Here is a 24,827-nt window from a genome sequence, read left to right on the forward strand (position 1 = left end):
ACTGGGCGATGTACGTCTGCATATTCACACTCATTTCCACCGTATTAGCGCAAGGGTATCCCTCCTCATTTAGGCAGTGGTCCTCTAACCTGCCTGGCCACTCTACGCATTTCTATTCCATAGGCAGTGTCCTCGTGCTTTGCAATTTGCCTTGTTTCTCACCATTTCACCTCACTTCTCACTTCGCTAGCTTCCTATAAATTGGTTTTTTCATGTTAAAAATTACTGCTGTTGCATTTAATTTGGACATCCGACTCTCTTCTCCAGTTTCTCTCTGACTTCCTCCCTTATGCAATTCTTTCCCTTTCTTCTAAGCATCTTGTGCAACAACTCACTTAGAAATAACTGCCCTGTTAAGTTTTTCTGGAAGAGCTTTCACTGTTACCTGCTGCCACAATCAGATTATACAGGATCTGCCCAATTGACGCCATCTCAGATAAACGCTACGGGATCGCCCCAATTTCAGAGCTGAAGAAAGATGAATCAAGGAAAAGCGAAACACTTGCTGCAAAGTGAGCGGCAGAGCCCAGGCAGAACCACCGCCTCCTGCCCACCTCCACAGGGTGGAAAATACTGCTGGTGGCAAATCTATCCCACGAGGGCATACAGAGGCTGACTAAATCCCCCTTTCCTTCTTCCACGGGTTCTTCTGTCCAAGTGCTTTTAGCCTTAAAAGAAATGAAGAGCATATACAAGAAGAGGTGTTTTACAGTAAACGGAGACTGTTTATTATGCGGTCTTTGCTGTTCTTATTGCTATTTTTTTTCCCTGGAGAAAAGGAACATAAATAACATGAAAAGTCATCCTGGGGCAGAACCAGTGTGAGCAACCACGCTCCGTCCTTCAGAGCCCCAACACGCTCCTGCCTTTCATACAAGGCAGAAGCCATCAAAGCACCCAAGTCACCGAACGCAGAAGAGGCGCTGACACCAAAACACCCACAGCCTTCCTGCTTTATTCAGTAACAAAGCAGGGAAGACTCTGCTCTATTTCCACCCAGCCTAGTTAATCTAAACCGGCATAAACATCGCACTTCTTCGGCCCCGTGAGTCCAGTCCTGCACAGAACGCATCCTCACCGTGTCTGCTGCACGGGGCATCTGGTCACCCAGGCATATGGCTGAGCAAGACGGGGATTAACCAGGTCTGACCGCATTTAATTTCTAATACAAACAGCCCAGTGGGAGCCGCAGCAAATCCTCCGTGTGAGGGGGAAGGAAGACATCATTGCTCTCGATTAGAGACAACAAGAGCTGGCAGAATTTTTTTACTGTGTTCTGGCTGGCCCTGGACAGGATCATGTTGTCCTGTTTTTTAAAAGACTTAAAAATGGCTTGTTTTTAAGGATTTTGGATATTGCTGTTACCATGATTAACTTTGTAACGTTACACAACAAATGTCCGATTCGTCTCATCGCTAAATAAACCACTGGTGTTGGCGGTGGGACAGCAACGGCAGGAACCAACTCCAGGTCTTCTGCAAAGCAAAGGACAAGTGAGAGCTGGAAGCCCAGCTCTGTTCCGAGGCTGATACCACGTTAAAACAGCCCCTTCACGGGGACAGAGCAGAACTGCATTGAATGATGCTATTCCCCCTCTTCTCCAACACAGACACATCTGGCAGCAGCCAAAGCCTCGGAGTCCAGCTTAGTGTCTCGATTTTGGGTCTCCTTCTGTTTCCCAAGAAGCATACAAGCATTGCTGCCTCTCCTTGAGCGGCTCTTCATAACCATCTATGGGTCTGAAACACCCCATTTCCCTGGCAGTTGAACCCCTCAGTCAAACGTGATCGAAAGAGAGCCTCTGAGCTCAACAGTTAAGATGAAACCAATGCGGACAATGTGGTCTCCGCTTACTTGAGTCCTTTCAAGAAAGTTTGCCAAAGGACTTTTTAGCATTCTTGGAAAGATCCCAGCACATCGAGGGGGCTTCATGCCAAGAGAGGCTATTTTCTAGAGGTTTGGTCACAGCAGGCACTCCACTGTAGTTTTCCTGTCCCTTCACTTCACAAAATGACAAAAGAAAGGAAGAGAAATCCGCAGTTACAGAAGGTGATGTCATGTACCTTTACTCTGATATTGATTGCCCATTTACAGTACTTCACTTTAAAATAATGAGCAACCCAGAAATAGAAACATAACCAATCAATTATTCTGTCCTTCTAATTACTCAAAACTAAATCTGGTGGAAACGCTGACTTGCATACCAGCTTCAGGGCGAAAGCAAGCACCTTTAGATCCTTACGAAGAAGTGGGAAGACACAGCATTGCAAAGTTTACTGCAACATAAGCCTGAATAGCAGCCGGCATCCCCGACCGTGGCACGGATCAGCTAACCACACACAGGCACTCCAACAGCTCACGTGCTGCAAAGGGATGTTCACTTAAGCTTTTATACCTGTGCAGGATTTAGGTTGGGCAGAATGGGATTTAAGCGACTGCTTAATTTGCTCACGAACAAGAGAGATTTTGTGTCTTTGTTTCACCATGTAAGCACCAGAACTTTAGATTGTTGAACTACTTAAGAAATTTAAGTCCAAACTGAACGGTAAGTGCTTGAAAACCTGGCCCCGCTGTCGTGCAAACCAAAACCTCACAGTTACAGGACAGTATAATGGGAAAAGATTTTCATCTTACAGCGATGCCACTGTCAGGCTGAATATTAACCACACATTAAACCCACCCATCACCAATTTCAATCTAGAAAACACTGAATGTCTACAACCAAACACTCTTGCGAGACAGGCATTTCCATCACAAAACACGGGAGCCAAATTATGTATGTAAAGCTCAGGCTTAATGCATTACAAATCAGTATTTCTCCTTCCCCTCTCCACATTCACCTTCTTTGCTCATGTAAAGCCAATCATCTCATGAAATACAGGTGTGAGAAAATTATTCCAATTTCTACAAAAAGTCAGTCGGAATCAAAATTCTATCAAAGAGAATAAATCCATGTTAGACGGAAGCTGAAATCTCCGCAAGTGTCTATCAAGCCTAAAGCCCAGCTCCTAATCCCAATTCAACCTCGGCTGAGATCGCTGCCGTGACAGGGATTTATCACGGTGCAGAATTTATGCCTCGTGCACCTGATTCCCGTCCCAGCATTTCTACGTGTGCGACCGCTTTGGGTCAAGGTGACTACTGATTGCAGGACCAGGAGGGAACAACAGATTCTGCTTTTCCAAGGTACTTTTTTCCAGCCTGTGCCCAAAGTCCACTCCAACACAGGAAACCTCAAAACATCAACAGCTTTTTTCCTATCACATCAGAAGCAGCTTTTACAGAGGTCCAGACGCAAGGAAAAACATTGAAAGGGATTGCAAAGACAATAAAACGTGTACAGAAAAAGTTTGGCACGTGTATAAACGTAGAGGGCAGTTTTTCCTTTAAAAGTCAAAGTTTACCTCACACTAATTTCATCCCACAGCAATTTTCTAATTGTTCATTAAAAACACATTAATTGTATGTAGAATGCATAATTTATCGCTGTTTGGAAGTGAAAATAGAAAACCCCAGGGGGGCAAAAGTTGGCATGAAGTCATGGTTCTGATTTATCCCTATAAAATCTCTCCCTTGGTACTGTTAATTACTATAACTTACAGGAGAAGACGTTCAATTTCTACTTAAAAAATATTTTTAATGAATCCATGCGCTGAGCACGAATATACAATATTGTAATAAAGCACTGCATCTTTCAGTGAAAATCTGTGTATGCTTATGTTTGTTCTACTTAGCTCACAAAGCCATACTTTTGCATGAGTGCAAACCCAATATTCAGTATTTGTAATTCCATCCCCTCCCCAGCAACAAAAGAACAACAGAAAACCCTGCACCGTCACGCTACATGGTCTCATGATTACTGTCTCCTCTTTACCTGAAGACGTAGCACACTGCTTTGTAGGCCTAATTTACATTATAGATCAAAACTATGTGAAATTCTCTACTTTTCTGTGGGAGCGTGCTGGTTTTGGCTGGGCTAGAGTTAATTTTCTTCATAGGAGCTAGTATGGGGCTGGGGTTTGCATTTGTGCTGGAAACAGTGTTGATAACACAGGGATGGTTTCGTTATTGCTGAGCAGTGCTTACACACAGTCAAGGCCTTTTCTGCTCCTCACTCCACCCCACCAGCGAGTGGGCTGGGGGGGACACGAGGAGTTGGGAGGGGACACGGCTGGAACAGCTGAGCCCAACCACCCAAAGGGCTATTCCACACCATAGGGCGTCATGCTCAGCATAGAAAGCTGGGGAAGAAGAAGGAAGGGGGGACCTTTGGAGTGATGGCGTTTGTCTTCCCAAGTCACCGTTACACGTGCTGGAGCCCTGCTGTCCTGGAGATGGCTGAACCCCTGCCTGCCCATGGGAAGGAGTGAAGGAATGCCTTGCTTTGCTTTGCTTGCGTGCGCGGCTTTTGCTTTCCCTATTAAACTGTCTTTGTCTCAACCCCCGAGTTTTCTCACTTTTACCCTTCCGATTCTCTCCTCATCCCAGTGTGGGGGAGTGAGCGAGCGGCTGGGTGGGCTTAGTTGCCGCCTGGGGTTAAACCACGACAGGGCGGAGAGAGAGTGCCACCCTTATGGCTTTCAACGCACGCTACTATTCCAGTTTACAAAATTAGCATCTGTGTACAGTGGCAAAAGATTGCTAGGATGTGTTTAATCTGGTATTGAACTTCTGATTCTCACAAGACCAAATAATATTATGACTATTTTACCCCTACGGATAATAACTGAAACCTTCAGTTCAAGTCAAATCTTTCTAGCTTGTTTTTTTTTAAATGTTAGATCACAATGCTAAAGGAAAAAAGTAATTAACACAGCAGTGCGCACTTGTAATCTTTCTTTCAACTTTTCTAGCAAGCTGGTTTGCTTTTCTAACTATAGTCTACTAAGAACTTGCGTTTTCTCTCTCACTGTAGATATACGTGTGTGCGCGTACATTATATACATGCATGTGCACATATGTATGCATGCATATGCGTATCTATACGTATACACCCAGGTATATTTGAGATACAAAAATACATGCAAGTGCAGCAATGCACACGCAAACCTACCTACCACATACGTACAAACTCACCATATACGGAATCTAACCCACCTCTGTCCATAGGACTATGTTTCATCCCCCGTCCACGCGTGCACAGCATCCGCAGAAGTCATCAGATGGCGAAATGCTGCCCATGCGCTCTGAAGGGACTGTCAGGTCCCTAACGAACACCAGGAATTAAAGCAGGATTTTGTCTAATCAGGTGCCTGGGGCATCACTGTGAATCTCAGCAGCCATTCCTGGATAATGCCGGTGAAGCTGATCTGCCCTACCCGATTCGTTCTCGGAAGAGGAATAGATATTTTGGTATGTCGTTTGGTCTTAACAGAAAACAAGCGTTTTCTGAATCATTACAAGCTGTTCTAAGAGCAACATGGAGCTTCAGCATACGGCGAACAATTATGCACTTATCTATACAGTAGGCTAAAGAGTTTTTTTATTTTTTTTAAAATGTGCTGAAGTGCAGAGTCATCCAAATGTCCATTCATTCCAACAACTGGTTTCCTGACACACTAAATGCCAGTGTGCTGCACACTAGGAGTATGAGAAATGGCCTGCAATGTACTCCTCGCAGGGTGAGGCCACCTTCCACAGTTGGGAGCAGCCAAAGACCCCGAGTGCCTCTGTTGGCTTTGCTCTACCCCCTGGCCTTCCATCCACATCAGCCCGGGAGAGCTGCTAACAGCTGGAGAAAAGCAGCACACACCATGAGGATATGGGCACCGACAGCTACGACTCGCTCAAATACTACTTTTCCTTTCAGTGATGAAGAGAAGAGAGAAAGTCGGCGTGTTTAAGTTTTAATCTTCATACGCCGTCTTCATTACGATCCACACTCACTGCTTACCGTGGTAAGATCGGGAGTAATTTGTCTCACTTTAGATGTTGGCATGAGGGATATGTCCTGGTCCAGTTCGGCAGAAAGTATATTTCTGTTTATTTTACATTTAATTTGTTACAAAAAGAATAAAATAAGTAAACAATCTGTTATTACAGAATACTTACGAAGTCTTTCCTGAAAAAAAGAAAGAAAATTCCCTGATTCACTACCTAAAACGAGGAGCGCGACCTTCTCGAAGCAAACAGGTCACTCAGCAGTGTTGCAGGACTGGCTTGAAAACACTGACAGAGGAAATTGCTTTCTGCTCTTTTCTAACGTACGGGAGAGTTTGTCGACTTTCAGCTCCTTTCCCTTAGCGTGATCTAGTAGACACCAAAGTTTCAAGAGGATCTGCCCTAACCCTCTGATAATAAGCATTTCCTTGCCTCTGCTTCCACTTATAGATTCTTGCTTGAGGCATCCGATGCTCCAAGGCAAGCTTTGATAAAAGAGCCTTGCTGTCTGCAGTGCCCCTAATTACGGCGGCTCCGTTTTCTCGTTTGCCTGTGCTCTGTGCTCTAGGTAAATGCCACAAAGGTCGCTTTGTTAATTCAATATCAGGCCCACATTAGAAATCATTTGCACAAGGCTGAAAAAGTCAGTGTCTTTTTTAATACTGATGTTAAGGTTTTCTTAATACTACACAGTTATAGAAATGAATTTCAATTACGGAGGAATTAAGTAGGTACCTTGTGAAGGTTACCGTTATCCCCAGATAGACATCAAGGCAGGTCAGATGTTTCACCACCTAGAGGTGACTATTTTTCTCCCCAGATTAACATATGTTACTATGCCTTCAGCGACAAGCTTCCAGGAATGTGAAGTTAAAAGAGATTCTTTCCCACCAGCTAGCACTCCCAGCAGGGGGGTCCCAGCAGGCAGGGCTCCAATTTGACCAAAGCTGTAGAAGGAATGATCCCGCGTGGGGCTTTGGATGGAAGGGGACAACCAGGGTCATCAAGCCCCCTCCACAGAAGAGCTACACAATGGACGCACAAAGGTCCACAGAGCTTCACCGCGTGCCATGAACCCCCAAAATACTTGCAGGCACCCTTCTTAAGACCTCATAAAGACCAGAAACTGTAACTACCGGAGGAGACGTGGGGATATTGATGTCCCAGAATGTCGCACGAGATGCTAGGAAGCCCAGCAGACCCTACTCTACTTGAACAGGGGGAAAAACAGTGCCCGACAATCTGACCATGAGGGGAAAACTCCCTTCTGATTCCAAATCCGGCAGCTGTTTTAACTGTGGGCGTACGAGCAGAAGATGGCAGCTAGGCACCTGCAAGGGCTGATGCTAACAGGACTGCAACGGCCCTTTCCTCCAACCTGCCTCTTTTGTGATCATTTAAGGAGTTTTCTCCTGTAGATATCAGATGCGGATTTGTTATGTCTTTAAGGATACATACCAAACTAAAGCCCAAAGCTACAAGACACAAAAAAGTTGTTGTAGCACTTAGACCTGCTGTGCTGGATCCAGAGTCCAGCCTTCACCGGGCTTTGCAGCACACGTTGAGCACAGCGCTGTCGTGTGCTGTATTGTCCTACTCCCTTCTCCTTCACTTAAATCAACTTTCTGTCATGACGAACAAAACTACCGCAGGACAAAAAAAAAAGCACAAAGCAGGATTTACAAGAAGCTAGAAAGCAGAGGACGGGATGCATTCATTAGCTGTAGCCCTTCTAGTCCCAACAGTTGACAATTAGTCAAGACTAACTGACAATTAGTCCCAAGTCCTGGGCTGGAAACATTATGGTTATTCCTGAAGTATGAACCGTGAAACAATAGTTGATACTTGCCCCCAGTTTTGTTATTTGCCTGTTGACTTGCCATTTTGATTTCGTGCGAGGTTACCGTGCATCTGCTCAGGAAGGCCATCAACGAGCAGGAAAAAGACACTACGAGCAATGCTGAGAAGTCATTTGTTGCCACTCAAAGGAACACAGAGGGCTATTTTTCATCCCCTCTTCAACTTATCAGGGCTGCAAATGCCAGGAATGTATTTCATGTAGTAACAGAGGGGCGAGGGAAGGCCTTCAGCACTTAACCAGCCCTTACCATTTTAAGACTAATGACCACAAAGAAGGAATATGTTTTTTTTCAGACAGTTTTGGGAGGCGCCTGCCAAAGATTTTTGGGAAAATGTTTACCAATTATAATTTTAAAAGACCAACTTCCTCCCAGGAGCCAAATAGGCTATTCCTAGGGACGGATTTTAGAAACCGTTAGCTGCTCACTTTTTTATATTACAGAGTAATGTATATGCTATCGAGAAACGTTCTACAAAAAAATGAGAAACAAATTCAGGTAAGTTGCTGACAGATCGTATACTAAGAGGCCAAATTTTCATCATACCTTCACTGAATTACCTTTTAAAATCTAATTTATTGTCAGGCTAACTCTAGTCTCATTTGGAGCTTACTAGCGTTAGGACGATCAGCATTTTATGACAGCCATACATTAGTGCCGTACCCTTTTACTACAGGAATCTCAAAGCATTTTACCATCCTTCATAGGCGTCTGCAGTTGTTGAGCCTCAACTGTGACAAGCACCTCCCCATCCTCATTTAACTTTGTGGAGAAGCGGCAACAGGACACTTATAAGGCCACGGAGGCATCACAGAGCAGTTTGGGAAAATGAGATTTTAGAACTAGTATGATTGAAAACCTAACAGAAAATTAGAGAAAACCTTATACCTCAAAGGGGCCTGGCCTCAGCATCACATGTACTCATGGGAAGGACCACGGGACCTTTAGCTCTACAGCTCAGCCAAGGAGAAGCACTTGGGATGGAAACCTCTGCATCAGCATTCATTTAGCTGACCGAGAAAAGAGGGAAAGTTAACCCCAGCTCCAGCAGTGTCTGACTGCATTTTTTGATGTGTTTTTTTCAGTCATGCAATGACCCAGACTGACCTTGTATAAAGGTTTACTTATTTCTGACACAATCCATTTACCTACCATATGGGAACAGAGCATTTCGTGGCAAAGCCTGGAGCCCAGCAAAGGGTGATGCAGGGAAACTCCTGGCGATGTAGGAGATGTCAGGAACAATCAGAACTAATGAAATAGTTATTGCTATCAGGTATTTGGCATATTAATGCACAAAGACAGATCTCATTTACTGAGACAGAGTCTGGCAATATAAATTATCAGACACTCGAATACTCTCACACTCCACATTTAAGGGCCATTTGAATTGTACTCAGGTAGTTTCACTCATCTGCAATCTGAGGAATGTGTTAATAAATACAGGACTGAATCACACCATTGATTTGTAAGTGGAATTTCCCATTAAAACCTGTCAAGAGTATTACTTTAAAAAAAATTAATGGTATAATATAGGCCAGGGTTCTGCTATAACATACTCCTGACGGTATAGCTCTCTGAGTTTCATGGGTGATGGATAATCTTGTTTGTTCTGTATTGTCACTGTAGTATCTTTCTTGTGCACTTCTGCTGCAGCCAGAGGTCTCGCTGCCACCAGCAGTAGGTGGTGTCCATCTCTGGTGGGCAGCAAATTAAACAACCAAGCAAGAGTCTACACCTCATTTGCACAGACTCAGCAAAAACCTGGAAATCCACCGCTCTGATACTTCCACTGTGGACTTTGCTCCGGTTTCCCTCTGTTTGGATTCAAGCTGGTTCTCCTGAATCTCATGGGTTTGGCGTCTTGTGGAAAGCTAGCTAGTTTGGTAGTTATTGACGGATGCACTCATCATTCCTGGGATGTTTTGCGAGCTCTGATGTAAAAAGGAGGAGTAACGTGAGTAACAACACAACACCAACAGCCCGGACTCGGCACGCGCAGGGATGCCCCCTGTGATTCTTCGTCAATGGCCACGCTCCCCAGTACTTCAAGAATTTGCAATAAAGACAGATTAAGCTTATATAAGGAACATCGGGGGGGGGGGGGGGGGGGAACAAACAACAGAGTATTATTTTGTTGCATGTTTGAGATTAAAACCATTTCATACTTGATTCACAAAAAACAATCTGCAATGAAGCGACGGTGCCAAGGGATTTGGGTGGCTCCAAGCCAGCGCGCCCATTTAAGTAGGAAACCTCCCCTCGGTCAGGATCGGAAAATTTGCTCATTAAGAGTGTCATGGTGCTGCCCCATTTGTGACTGGTTGGTTGAGCACAAAGCATTACTCACAACCTCGAGTGGCCACTGTCCTTGCGGTGATATCATTTTCCATTGATTGTAATTGAGTTCTATTAATGATGTAATTCAATTAGACACAAATCGAGAGATAACTAATACTTTTAATAACAGAACACCAGCTTCTGACAAACGCCCTACACAGATGGAAAAGCTTGATAGAGTTACTGGTAACAGAATATCCCCCTCTGGAGAGATGTTAACAACCCTTTTAATATCAATACACCTGCTATAGCAAAGCTATTTGGTTGCAGAGAATCAGCGTCTACATGAGCATATAAGGAATGCAAATGATCAACAACAAATTGCGTTAGGAGGATTTTGTTGCTGTGAAGGTGTCTCCGCGGAAGTCAATAAAGATTTATTCAGGTTGAGAATCTGGCCTAATGTATTGAAACAACCTTCCTCTCTCTTTTTATAATTGTTTAAATCATTAAAATTTGATGGATTAAAAAAAAATCTGATTTATTCTCCATTACCGTGGGCTTAGAGAATTGTGTGGGCAGTATGGAAATACAGCTGTTTACCCAGTTTTCTCCTGAATCTTTCATCCAGATGACCTTTATTTCAGATTAATGAAAACAAAGAATGAATAACGTTTGCGTGAGAGGAAGATCACAGAAAACTGCCATGTGTAACAGTCTCCACCAGAACCGAATATATTTCTTGTAACGCATATCTGCTATTCCAAAGCACACAGTTGTTTTAATTTCCACAAACTGAGTATCCCCTTACTTTTAATGTCAAAACCAATTAGCATCAGAAACCTAAACACGTAAAACCGTCTGATTTTTGCAAAAAGCCTTTGCACGTACAACACCCTCAGTCCTACAGCACTTTAAAATCTTGTGCATTAAATACCTTTTTCTAAGCGTCCCTACGCTGCTGGTTTGCTGAATGTCTAAATGTCCTATCAACACTTGGACCATGGGAAATACCAGCCCCTTTTGGTGTCTCTGTCACAGGCACAGAAGATTTCTACCTTTATAAATCTCTGTGGACACTGAAAAAAAGCTATTCTGATGCTATCCAGCAGTATGAAGCCGTCTCCCTTTTACATTCTCCTAATCATGAACGGTAAAACAAGAGCTGTCAGATTCAGTTAATTTTTTAACTTGCTTCATGCTGTTTCTCGCACGGGAGGACACAGTATTCATTGTGTCCAGGGAAAATAAAAAGGTCTGGAGCCCCGTAAATAAATACATAAAAATCCCAATATCCTTTTTAATAGCAAAGTCTAAATCTAAGATCGTTAACTACTTTCATACGTATGACAGACTCCTCTTCAATAATTCATCTAAACCTTTTCAATCTTCTGAGCAGAAAACCATGTAGGAACTTTCCTTCCAAAGCAGTATGGGGGATCATGGGCCTTTTTGCCAAATTTATAAATAACATGTAGGATATTAGGATAACCAGTCGCACCAATAGCACATTCAGTAGCATCTATAATACAATAAAGGAGGGACAAACTAGGAAAAAGGATTTTCTCTTTGGATAAGAGAAACACAAGCACCGCAACATTTGGCAAATGAGTACAAAGTTTACAGAATTTGATGAATATGGGGAAAACCCCACATCACTGCAACCATATGAAATGAAATACATGAAATGCCACCTACACCCGTCTCCTGAAATACACACCTCCTTCTGCTGGACCACCCTCCTCCACGGCCCTCGCTCAGGCCGTTCTGCAGGCGGTTCAGCACAAACTCCAGCCAAAACCATGATTACTAATTACAGTCCTACAGAAAAGTTGCATCGGTCCTTCCCTGGGATCTGGCACAAGCGCCTGCCACCAAGAGAACAACAATCAAAACCTCAACCCGAGCAAGAAAATGCACTGCTTCTTCAGCTGTCAACAGGCTGGTGCATCTGGGTCTCACCACGACCGCTGTCTGTTGTGTGTCTTCAGCACCAGGGAAGAGCAGAGGGAAAGTTTTAAGGGCTTTTTTCCTCTTCTGAGCATCAGAAGGCAGAGAAGAAGAAGGAAAAAAAAAAAGGAAGGGAATATGGATGAAGGCCCCTCAGAGCCTTTTTAAATGTCTTTCTTTTTCCCCTGATGCTTCTGAAAGGAAAAAGAGAATGAGTATTGTGGACAGAAACTCAAAAGATTGCTTTTAAAATCCCTTTTAGTCTTTGGCTAGTGAGGGGAAGAGCGTCGGAGAAAGACTCGGGAGGAAGGAGGTTCATGCACGAACTCTGCGCCGAACGAGCCCTTTTGGGTAGCTGTGAGCTAAGGATGAACCACCCAACTCTGCTCGATACCTGCTGCCAGCCCCAAGATAGTCCGCTCCTTGCTCATAAGTCAACTCCACTCCTAGGGAAGCAACCTTCGGCTTTTAATTGCAAAGCTTTGGGGAGTCCTGCCTTTAGAAAGAAACACTTCACGCAATTACATCAATTGACCTTGTCCAGAGCTGTCATGTTTCGTCTAATTACTGCTCTCAGAGCTTGACAGCCAGACAAAAATGCCCACCAGTTTAGCTTCAGGTCACACCGTTAACGTAGGCACAAGCCTTCAGATGCTTTTTGAACCAAGATCTCTCAGATTTGCTGAACCAGATTTGGCTGCTGGGCACTTTTACATTCCTCCTCAAAATATACTCCAAGAAAAAGGGACAAGGAACCTGGACTAAGCCCCTAAAAAAAGTATTTACAAGGTTGGCGTTCAGCTATGCCAACAGCAACCGCCTCTGGCTCACCAGGACTGCTCCTGCCGGCAGCACAGCTCTCGGCGTGGGATGGGCCAGGGACAGGCACGGGCTCTGGCTGCACAGGCAGCAGCACAGGCAGATCAGGCTGCCTGGCCCTTCAGGGCAGCGCCGGAGCATCCATCCAGCATCAATCTGTTCAGCTTGTCAGAAAGGATATGAAGATGTGCCTTCACTGTACTTCATACTTTCTCAGGGAAAATTCACTGTTAATTTAGTGGGGAAAGGCACAGCAAGAACCAGTGGCAAGAAAGTGAAGCCAAGCAAATTCAAATGAGAAACAAAGAAAAAGCAAGCAAGCCAAAAGCAACCCAGTGAACATAATTAGCTATGCCAAGGGAGAATGTTCTCCAGCCCATCACAGCGCTGCAAGGTAAACAGGTGAAGTTATATGGACTGTCCGTATGTAGAACAGACTAAATGAGCAAATGATTCCTCTTTTAGTGGAAACGTTATCTGTTCCAATGCTGGCCGCAAGATCTCAAGCACGTGCACAAGTGTATCATGTACAGGACTACTCAAGTAAGGACTTCTCCTCAGTTGCTTTCCCTTGGGACTCACATTTATGACCGGCCAGGCGGAGGATACAAACTTTGTGCCACTATTTTTTATGACAATCTCTCTCTACTCAGTGTACCCAAGAGCAAGCAGGGAACTGCAAAATAATAGTTAGCTTTAGCCCAATTTATAACGCTATAATCTCTCTACTTTCTTAATCTTTCGTTGTAGAAACTACCCATACCCAAGAGTAACCTTGCTGCTGCTTCTACCAAAACACTCCGTACTTGCAGTGCTGCACTGAGAGTTGATCAAGCATCGGGCAACTGTGGAGATGGCGGAAGGTATGTGGTGGGAGTAAAGAAAAACTTGAGAAATAGGAGACAGGAACAGAGGTATGATATTGAGGGGAAAAAAGGAAAGCAATAAGCAAAGGCAACTTAGAAATACAGAAATGTAGCTCCTCACCTACGCAGGACAAACACGGTCCCTGCCAGCACAACATCTGAAGCCCCCCTTGACTGGTAGGGTATACAGAACATGGACACCAGGCTATGAAACTATTATTATATATAAATGATAAAAATATGAACTAGGAGACCGTCATTCATTGCAGAGCTCTTCTGGTGATTGAAGAGCTGACCTTAGCCCAGCTAATCTACGGAGCCTCTCAAAAGAGTCATAACCCTGCAATTTATAAAGCTCTCCATCCACTCCTCAACGAGCAGCCTCACCTCCCACAGTACATCCTCATCCCACGGTACACCCATGTTGTGCAAGCACCGCCTCTGTGATTTGGATAAATTCTGCGTTTCCTAACAGCGTCAACATTAAGTGTCCAACTACCCTACCCTCTCCAACTAAAACAAATGTTTTCATAAACACCTGCGTTGGTGGTTGGGGGTTGTTCCACTGTCCAGGAAGCTACATGCACAGAGCAGGAATTATTCTGTGTAATTTCCAGTATCTTTATTTTACACTTTACCTATTTTTGTCACCCGTTGTTCTTGCTGTAAGACTCCAGAAGAGAATGACAGTGAGTATTTGTTTCAATGAGTCAAACTTCTTGGCTGGTCAGGATGCAGTTTCCCAAGACAGACGAAATTGATATCAAAGCTTTGTTGGTTGATATCAAAGCAAAGTTACTTGTTGTTCACATTCTCATTCCAAGCCGGGAGAGAAGGCACCTTGTGAGCCCTCGAGCCCGGGAAAGCGTGACCATGGGCTCAGTGCACATGATCAAACCAGCGAATCTGATCGTTCATGAAGCACCATAAAAGTAAACAAAATCATCAAAACATCAGTAGTCTCCCGGTTTTAAACTACATTGCAGGGTGCGAAAATACCCAGTTTTCAGCCAGTAATGTGATTTCCAAGAAGATACTATTCCTTCAGCTTCTCTGTTTGACAACCGATATTTTGCTGAAACTTCGGGCAGCAATTTAGAGTAGTTTTCAATGTATTTTGAATACTTCAGAGCATTTATAAAATTACAGCACATATTGGCATTACCATCGACAAATGACTGCCATCAACCGAGACAGAAATTGAGACATTTAACTGTGCGTTTATCGTGCCTCTCCGAGAATTCCGTTTCCTTTATAGTGCAGACGTCTCCAAACTCTCGAGCAAGATGTTCTGTCATTAGCCCAATTTAGCTGTAGCCCTTCACATCAACACTGAAATTGAGAAACATTGTCAGAAAGAAACAATTCTGCTAGGTTTACAATTATCTGATGTGTTCTCTTTCAGGAATAATACACTCTATTTTACCAGTGAATTTACTGTCAGAAATCAGGAGATACACTTCACTTTCAGTCATCGCTTTCCACAGTTTGATAGTTTTCCTTACAGGAGGCTGTGCAGAAGACCCAAAGCAGCAAATCTCCAATGCCAGAGCCATTACACCCGTATTAAAAAAAAAGATTCCCAAGCATCAAGCACCCTTTATCTTGCAGAGAGGACCATAGCTGCTTTTCAACAGCAGAAGCGTAAGAAAGACTGTGAAGTTTATAGAAGGGGATGGGGAGGAGGAGCTAGGTAATGGCCACATAAAGTAGATTTATTTCCCAAGGACCAGAACCGGTAACAATTTAAGCCATCCCCACAACAAACATTTGAGAAGAAATTCTTTAAAGTGAACATCAGAAACATTCACCAGGGAGCCGGAGAGAAAACGGCATAAACACCGGTACTGAAGCCAGCTCCCTGCAAACCATCTGAGCTCAGCTCTGCCTCCAGCACAACCTCACAGTTCAGATGAGGAACGTTGTGGCACCTATTTTTTGGCAGACGAATTTTCAGGCCAGTATGGAGAAAGGAATTCCCTTAGGCAAATTAAAAGTAAGGGTGTTCAGAGACTCCGGGAATAGCAAACAGTACCCGGTGGCAGATGGCTTCTAGAGGAGTGGGGACCGCTCTGCACCCTGCAGACTTGGGTGCCGGCTCCTGAGCCGATGCTCTCGCTCCCGGGCAGGAGCACCTCTGCCCAGCCCGGGGCACCGCAGCTGCGGCGAGAGGGATGTATGGGAAACGAGGACAGGGCCAGCGTGTTTACCTTGGATTCCAATGGAAATAAAAAATTTAGGTCAATGTTTCACCCAAGGGATAATTTTAACAGAGCAAGTGAATTTTTTTGCCTTTAGTTAATTAATCATGAAAGCCTCAGTGGAATTTGTCAGTATACTTTTTATTCAGGCAAGGCCAACATTTTAAGAAATTTACATCTATTTGTATTACAACAAAGAGACTGGCTGCACTGACTCACGCTGTTACACATCTGCATTTCAGCAGAAGAGAAAATTAGGCACGTGAAAACGTGGTCCTCTCTTTGCGTGTCAGCTTCTTTCACAACCGTTTCGTTCAACACACAAAGTGACTAACTTCTGTAAATCGCATCCATCAAGGGATTTGCAATAGCAAACCTGAAGCAAGAACCTACCTGTTGGCTTATGCGTAGCCTTCGAGTCCGAGCATCCCTACACCTGCACAGCAGCACAGCTAAGCCTTCTCTTAGGCTAGCACGGAGGGGAACCGGCAAGTTTTAGTCTGGTAAGATGTTAAAATACCAGGAAAGGGCAAACTTCTTTCACAGCTTACTCACAGTAGTACATTTGCTGAAGTCTCTACAACAACCTTTTCCACCAAGAACAGAGGTGCAAACCCATTGCAGAGTTTTATCCTTGCGGCTGGATACGCCACACAAGTAGCACATAGGAAACGCTCAGTTTTCTGGCATTACTTTATCTCCTAAAAATAACATTTAAAAAATCAGTACCGGCCCTCTAAAGGACATCTGGTGGAAAATCCGTGTGCTGAGCATCTGATGAATGACTCTGAAAGAGTTATTTTAGCTGTCATGTCACTGGATTGACAGCAGCCTCCCATTAGAAGAGGCCAACCCAGGCATCACATGCAACACACGCTTCAGGGACCGAGCTCAGGCAGAACCCAGATTATTGCAGGATGGTGCTAAACAGCAGGTTGCTGGGAAATACCAGCCCACCTACAGTACCGTCTTTTGCCAGTCAAAATATGAGACAGGACAGGGATGCAAAACAAGGCTCTCCACTTCCTTGGTGGTAGAGTGAAAGCCTGGGTGGATTGGGAGAAGGCGGCACTTGCTCCTCCGTCTCCACCCGGGCTGCTCCAGGGAAATGCAAACAGTAAGGTCAACGCACTGACTCTGAACTTAAGCTAAGTCAAATGATGTGAAGAACTTGCCTGGATTACAAGTTGCATCTGGAAAGAGCAGTCCCACAGGTTTTCTTCTCTAAGTTTAAGAAGCATAGCTGTTAGTTATTAATCATTTTGATCCTGGAAGCCCTCACTGCAGACCATGACCCTGCTGTGAATCTGCACAGCAAAGCCCTTACAGTCTTGCCCCAAAGACCTTACTGTCCCAGCGTAAAACAGGGAATCCAAGAAGGGTTCAGACCAACAGAGAAATACAAGGAGAACACCTTGATGGCACTGCCATGTCTTGGGCCCTGGAATAGACCTTTCACACCAAGTTTTGTTGTTAGGAAGGACAAGGGAGTAGCAGTCAAGGATAAATGAACTAAGTGTGAAATCTGGACATCATTACACATGGCATAATCTCATCGAAAACAAACATTTCTGACTGCGTATTTGAAGCCAGCGCTGGTCCTGTATCCGTATCGATGTGGAGAAGGGTGGAGTGAGGACAAAACGACATAAAACAAGAAGAGCTGTATACAAAAATATTCAAGAAACTATAGAAAGAAGACGACGACTCAAATGTAAATTGCTTGTCCTCAAGGAAGCTCATTTCCACTTCTAAAAATACTTTTGTGAAGGCACGGAGGTTACGCTGCTCCCATAATACATGTGGTGGCTCACACACCTCGTAACACAGAGGGCAACTGCAGCCCATGTGAAATGGATGCTGTGACAGGTCACTGGTGATTTATACTGCACCACTCACAGAAGTGATTGCCATAGTACCCAGACATCGCCGGGCTCTGACGTGCTGCACTAACACTAAATTTCTCACCAAGATCTAGTGGGAGTCAAAGACGCCAAACACGGAAGCCATTCACAAAAAACCTTGGAGATTGAGTTAAATTCCCACCTACAGATTAAAAAAAGAAAAAAGGGGGAAAGTATTTTGTGGTTACTTTAATACGTACATAGAATAAACCATACTGCACCATAATGATGAAACACTACATAATTTACATCTGCCTTTATCAGGAACGTGCTTTCCACGGCCTCTTTCCAAAATGGCAAACACTGCCCGTCATCTGTTCTTCCATCCACATATCCACGTTTTTAACCAGGAAAAGTCTGATGTTCTACTGTACTTTTTGTCTCATCCCCCAAAACGTTTTCCCCCTCACGCACAATGGCAAATGACAGGCGCAGGACTCGACTCCGGCGCAGAATCAGCCTGTCCCTGTCCGCGCGTGGACGCGCCGCTGCCCTTCGGTACCAAAGTTTTGAACGCACCCCTGCACGCCCATGCCTAGCTCCGGGCTCTGGGCAGGGAGCAAGAGAGGAGCCGGCCCCATTGTGCAGCATCTCCGGGAGCCCTTTGTTGGCAGCGCTCGCGGCCTGCCCGTGCCCTGCTGCACGGGGACCGTGCCAGGCACAGCGCGCTGCCCGCACCCCCTGCCTGCACCTCCTGCCCACAGAGCGCCAGCTCGCGGGTGGAGTGGAAATGCCACGGTGAGCGAGCAGAGGCCACAGCCTTGCCCGAGAGGGGCAAGATCTGCTTTATTCGGTTTTGTCGGCTGACTTGGGATGGCGACAGGGATGCTCAGGAAAGCACAAACTCACGACGGCCCCCAAGGCTGCGACGCTGGGAAAACTTTGCCTGTTTGCAGCTTGTGAAACGCAACGCAAGCAATTGGGTGCAACGCAAAGATGCCACCTTCAAAATCAGTGCAATAAACGCCTGTGTATCATAGATGGGGTGTGAAATGCACAACCAATACGTGCAGCTGGAAAACAGCCTGTTTCTTCCGCGTACCACAAAACAATACTGATGCTGCGGGAGCAATGGGTTCGCAGCATGTCTGGCCCCTGACACAGCACACGGCTTCCCTCCCTCCTCGGGCACTCACACACAGAGGCTCTCACTCCATCCCCTCCTTCGGCAGCAAAGGAGCCTGCAAGTCAATCACCTTTGAGGAAGGAGGCTCACTGCCGTGTCTCCCATCTCCCAGCCTTTAAGCTGGAAAGGCAAGAGACACCTATTCACTACCCTGCTCCCACTGCCCGGGTCCCACCTTCCACACAAGTAATTGCGGAGGACAATGCTGGGGACACGCGTGCACAAGCGCGCACACAGGCACAGGCAAAATAAACCTCCTGGCTTGCTAGAGAAGCATCTTCCAGTTTACTTGCTAACTCCCCAAAATCAGGACAATCAAAAGCTACACCCATTTGTGTAAAGGAAACGCCACCTCCGTGGCCGATTGCCATTTGCGTACAGCCGAGAACCTGAGCTTTGCCAGAAGACACCGAGGATCTTTTTGCAAAACGCTTCGTACGCAGCACTTTCCCCATCGCGAAACCCTGCTTTAGTGCTGGTGTGCGTGGCGTGGGGAGTTGGTTCCCATTGTTCCTCTGTCGCTGCTGCGAAAGCTAGGTGCACAGACTCGTGCTCAGAGCCCTTTTTTGTATTTTCCAGACTTCCCCCTTCCCGAGGTTTCTCCTATTGAAGCGTTCCTCGTTTGCTTTTGGAGAAAATTAAATGAGCACCGGGGAATAGTATTTCCTTGCACGCATCTCCCTCCACCATGCACTCCCAGCCCGAGCCTCCTGCAAATCAAAGCTGCACTTTCTTAGTTCCTAACACTTCTTAGCTCACACTCCCATTTCTCTTCTCTTTCTTTTTGACTCAAGAGATCTGTGTACCGCCAAGCCCTTCTCTACCTCCCGCACAAGCAGCCCCAGAGCATCGCTGTAGCAGTTCCCTCCGTCCCTCCCCTACCCCGCTTCCACACACAACTGGCTTTGCCATTTTTAATTAGAAAATGCGCCTGCCAAGCGCGGCGAGAGAGGTGCAGCCCCAAAGAATCGCAGCCTAAGAGAGTTAGAAGATGCTTTGCAGATAACGGCGCTTTCTGCTTCGCTAACTCATCCGCTGCTTTTATTCCTTTACCCAGAAAAAGCAACCCCTTCCCTTGGTTTCAGCACAAGCTACAGGCGGATATATCCAACCGCAAGCGGGATCAGGTGCAAAAGAGAATGGGAACTAACCCTACCACCGCCACTGCACCCACACTTACACACCTATTATGCCACCTCCTGCCACATTTCTCCTTTATTTTCCATGGATTTCCTTCTTTCCAGGGCTGCCCTTTCTCTCCAAAGCTACACGAGGCGCTTCTAACCCCGGTTCCCCCTTCCCATCCGTGGGAAGTGATGCAAAAAGCTCGCACTAGGCGAGCAACACCACCACCAAACCCCCCCCCCCCCAAAAAAAACCAAACCGTGCTCGCAGAGGGGGAGAAAAGTCCATTAGCACAAGAGAAACGGGCACGTTGTTTTGGGATGCGGAGAAAATAAAAAAAATCACCCTCGCCCCGGAGCGCAAAGGCAAATAAGGCAGAACTGACTTACCGGAGACTCGAGGATGCAGGCTCGCCACCGTAAACCCGAAGAGGAGAAAAGCCAGCTTTGGTACCCAAACACATCCAAGACTATTCTCCATATTTCAACACACACCTACAGATTCGGGTCCTGAGCACCAGCAGCAACCACACATGCACGCACAGCCCCCTTCCTCCTCCTCCTCCTCCTCCTCGCCGGGGTTTGGGTTTGGTTTTTTGTTGGGGGTTTTTTTTTTCGGTCCCTGCTGACAGGGATCAGCAAAGGGGGAAGGGGTGCGGAGGGAAGAAAAAAAGTTGCATTCAGTCCAGGAGGCTCCGAGGCTCCCGAGCGTGCAGGGAACTAACTCAAGGAGACGGGGAAGGATGGGGAAGGGTCCTCCCACCGCTGGAAAACCATACAGAGAAAAATCCTGCCAAAAAACAGCCGTCCGGCGTGCATCAAAAGAGTCGCGGCGGCTCCATGTCCAACGCCGTGCGAAGTACAAGAAAAAAAATTAAATAAAAAATACAAATTAGGGGAGGAAAAAAGGCAGCGGTGCACGCGTAGCAAAAGCCGGAGCGGTGCAAGGCGGGGAGCGGGCGGCTCTGCCTCCTTCCCGGCAGGCGCGGGGCAGCGCCGCAAGCACCCGCCGGAGGAAGGACTGCGGCGCCTCACTTGTTACGGGCGCTGCCGCCCGCAGCCTGCCAGCCCGGACGTGCAGCCGCGGCGGCCATGGGGGCGGGGGCCGCGGGAGGCGGTGGCGGGAGCGGCGGCGCGGGCCGCGGGCGGGAGGACGGGCCGGGCCGGGCCGGGGGCGGGAGGACGGGCCGGGGGAGGGAGGGAGGGAGGGAGGGAAGGAGGGAAGGAGGGAAGCCGGGCCGGGCCGGGGGACGGGGGGGGGGAAGCCGGGCCGGGCCGGGCCGCGCTCAGCAGCGGCCGCCGCAGCGCCCCGCCGGGGAGCGGGGGCGCCCTCTGGGGGCCGCGCGGGGAAGCGCCGCGGCCCTGCCTGAGGGAGCGGGGCGGGCGGGAAGAGCAGGAGCCCGCCGCGGGCCCCGAAATCGCTCCCAGCCCTGCCTCGCTTATCTCTGTACCGAAAACCGGGCAATTCTACTTCTTTCCTTCGTTTCTTTTTTTTTTTTCCCCCCCTTTTTCTCCTCCCGCTTCCCCACTCCTGCAGCACCTCTCCTGTTCCCACCACCCCACCCACCTCCTCCTCTCTCCCGTGGGATGGCCTCAGCTTCCTCCAAACACCTCAAACCGTCGCAGCTGTTCAACTGGCCTGGCAAATTCTCAGGTTAAAGAAACCCACACAGACAGTTCTCCTAGGACAAAGAATTGTTTTCAACGAGGAAGACAAGACTTTCCCAAACATCTTAATTTTGTGCTTGGGGGAAAAAAAAAAAAATCTAAAGAGGAGAGAATCAGAAAGCAAGACCAAGAGAGTGTAGGCTCGGACCACACAAGTCAGCCCGGAGGTCAGCAGAGTCCGGGGAAGATCCTGCAGCTGAGGATCGGCACCAACGCTTCAGAAGGAAGAAACATCAGGGCTCAGGATGTGGGGTCCAGAGCAGCTAAAAGGGCTATATTAAACCTTAGAGGGTGGCTGAATGGCAGCCTAAATACCGCAGACCCAGAAAATCCATCATTTGGGGTGAAACGTTAAGAAAAAAGGACTGAGCACTTCCAGTTGCAATCGGGCAGTGAGTGAGCTGGATCTAAGAGGGTAAACTGATGTTTAGGAGCGCTTGGGCTGTTTCAGGATAACCTGTCGCAGTTCACAAGTGCTGAATGCTTGAGGTGCTGAGACCCTGTGCAGCCCCGCAGCAGCCCCAGTCGCCGGCTGTCAGGGATGAGAACGTGCTGCGGCATCGCTGGATGTACTTGCATGTGAAGGCGGGATGGAGGGTACTCATCGTCCAGGGCCATGGCCAGGAAGCCTTCTCCTGCAGAGAAAGAGCACCAAGCCATGGCAGTGGCACTGGCTGTGTCTTCTCTTGAGCGTGAGTTTTGGATGAGTGAGAATTAACAGCTCCAACATTACATAAAGTGCACCTCAGGGGAAACAGGATTCAAATCCCAGGTAGAAGCCTGCAGCTTGGATGTTTTTCTTCTGGGATTCTGTCTTTCAGCATGACTTTATGCAAGAATAATTTAAAATAACCAGCAAACCAATATGCTCAGCCTGCAGTCGTTGCTTTGTCTTAATTAGTGCGTGTCATGCCTTAGGTCAAACTGTGGTCTCCACAGCAGCAAAAGCATTTCCAGCAGCTGAGGAACCCCAACCTCGTACAGCTTACTTGGCCGCCCTCCACCCGCTTTTCCTGCAAGTGGAACATACTGAGCTGCCACATGCATTTCAGTAACTTTTTGGGTGCTGGAAAAAGCACGCGTTGGGTAGGAAATGAAAGCCAAGGAGCTGAGACAACTAATTGACTGAGTGAGTTTCCACAGGTCAGGCACAAATCTTCTGGAAATGCCTCTGTTACCTGCCTGTAGACTTCTGCACGTGGGGGGTTTCTCTCTAGAAATTACCCAGGCCAGTCTTCAGGGCAAGAGCAGGACAAGGGCACCAAGGGCGCTGGGGAAGGCACCCTGCCACCCTATTCCTCAGAATGGACTGACCTTGCTCCACCGCCCTCGCCATTCCCTGCACTCAAGGGTGCTCCCGCTGCCGTCCCCAGGAGCTTTCACACACCAAATCCTCTGCTCTGGCTGTGCGAGACATCCCTTTCTGCAAAGACTGTGCTTCTGGCACTTGTTGCTCTTTGTCTGCAACTTGCCTCTGCTGTTCTCTGGTTTTGCTCGTATTTTGGTCTTTCCTTTTCCCTCACTTCCTTTGTGACCTGCCTTATCTCTGTTTTCAGTAGCACCATCGCTACTTCTGCACATGCATCAAAATTATAACCTGAATGTTCGACGCAGCTCTCGCAACGATGACTTTCTTCCTGGTGATCAGACACCTCCGTGCTCTGGACTCCCACAGATGCACAGAGGGGTTTTCTCTGAACAGCCTTACTCCGTCTTCTATTCTCAATAAGTATTCTGCCGTGTGAGATAACTGCATGGTAAGTTGCATCTGGTCCATTATCATGAAGGTTAAAAGAGAGCAGCCCTTACTGAAAGGGAAAGGACTGCGTGCAGCAGGCATTTGTAGTTGGGTTTTCTCCCTTCCGCTTTCCCAGCACGCTCCAACATGCAATCCCGTACTTCTGCAGTGCCACACAACATCGTTCGCAGCGGGAGCTCCAAGTGGCACTTCACAACCTGTTTCTAAAAACTACCCTTCCAAAATCAGCCTTTCCTTGAGTGTCTGCTCATGTAGCAGAAACACTTTTCATCCTGCAAAGCCTAATTTTACAAATACAAAAAAGCTTTAACTCTAAATAAGGATTTGGCTCCAAGGAAATAGCAAGCTGAGCAAACACAGGCTTCTGTTTTAAGCAGAACCAAGACTTCTGCCAGTATGTGGCCAAGACCCTTTCTATTCGAACACACAGAGCAACATATGGTGATAATCTTACTTACAACTTGTAGCCACATTGAGATGGGAGTTTCTTTCTGAGATTCCACCAGTTCTTTGGGGAGCAGACCTTTCCCTAAGAAACAGCACGATTGACTTCAAAGCACGGGGAATGTCTGCAGGTACAAGTCTATGTGACCAGGAATGCCACAAGCTGGACTAGAATCTATTACCCAGCGCATGACTTTATGTGCTATGTGAAGCCTGAAGAGCACACTGGGGTCAGGGCGAAGCAAGCAAATTTTCTAATTTATAAAAAAGACATATAAAATTTGGGTTGGTCAGCCTAAGGCTAAAGAGTAAACAGGACTGTTGGTACAACCATGCCCTTGCAGCTCAGCTGTTTCAAGGTGTCGCTGAGAGTTTTTGCGTAGCAGTTTGCAAGTTCCATATCTTGGTTTTCTATTTTAACTTTTGCATGTATTCGAGTAGCGAAAACATAGTAAGTCTTGCTGAATTGCACATGAAAGTAAACAATGAGCAAAGACAGAGTTATTAGAAGCAGCCGTTCTCTCTCAAGCAAGTCCGGCAGAGTTATATGGCAATTGTGTACTTTTTCCAACTTCTGAGCGAATGTTAGTGGAGGACAAACAGAACTGATGTGAACCAAGCAGAAAATAGGCAAGCGCTGTGCTTTCTTCTGACATGTGATCTCTCTTATTTTTGCCTTGAGCTTCTTCAGGAACAGACTGCCAATTGTGCTGCGCTGTGCACTGGGGGTTTACGAGCTTCACAAATGGGTGAGCAGGTTTTCGCCACTAAACTCATTTTTTGCTTTCAATCTGAATGCAGATCCTGAGGGATAAAAGGCTGGTGTGTGCCTTAAAACAAACAGGCTCCACATCAGTGGAAGTAAGCATCGCTGGTCTTTTGGGAAGTAAGGGCATACAGAGACCCGTAAAACCAAATCTGGGTCTTAGGACAAACAACTGCCCAGT

General features: G+C 46.6%; 1 protein-coding gene across 4 annotated transcripts in view; it reads right to left on the bottom strand.

Annotated features, from left to right (window-relative positions):
* Positions 1–21,087, bottom strand: part of DCC (DCC netrin 1 receptor) — a 618,393-nt gene extending 597,306 nt beyond the window's left edge. For all 4 annotated transcript variants that reach the window (XM_072860253.1, XM_072860252.1, XM_072860251.1 and 1 more), the window contains exon 1: positions 20,400–21,087. In XM_072860253.1, the coding sequence (XP_072716354.1) occupies positions 20,400–20,490 (91 nt within the window). In that variant the 5' untranslated portion in view covers positions 20,491–21,087. The remainder of the gene's footprint in view (positions 1–20,399) is intronic.
* Positions 21,088–24,827: the final 3,740 nt, after the last annotated feature.

The sequence above is a fragment of the Ciconia boyciana genome, chromosome 4 (assembly GCF_034638445.1).
Source record: "Ciconia boyciana chromosome 4, ASM3463844v1, whole genome shotgun sequence".
NCBI lineage: Eukaryota > Metazoa > Chordata > Aves > Ciconiiformes > Ciconiidae > Ciconia > Ciconia boyciana.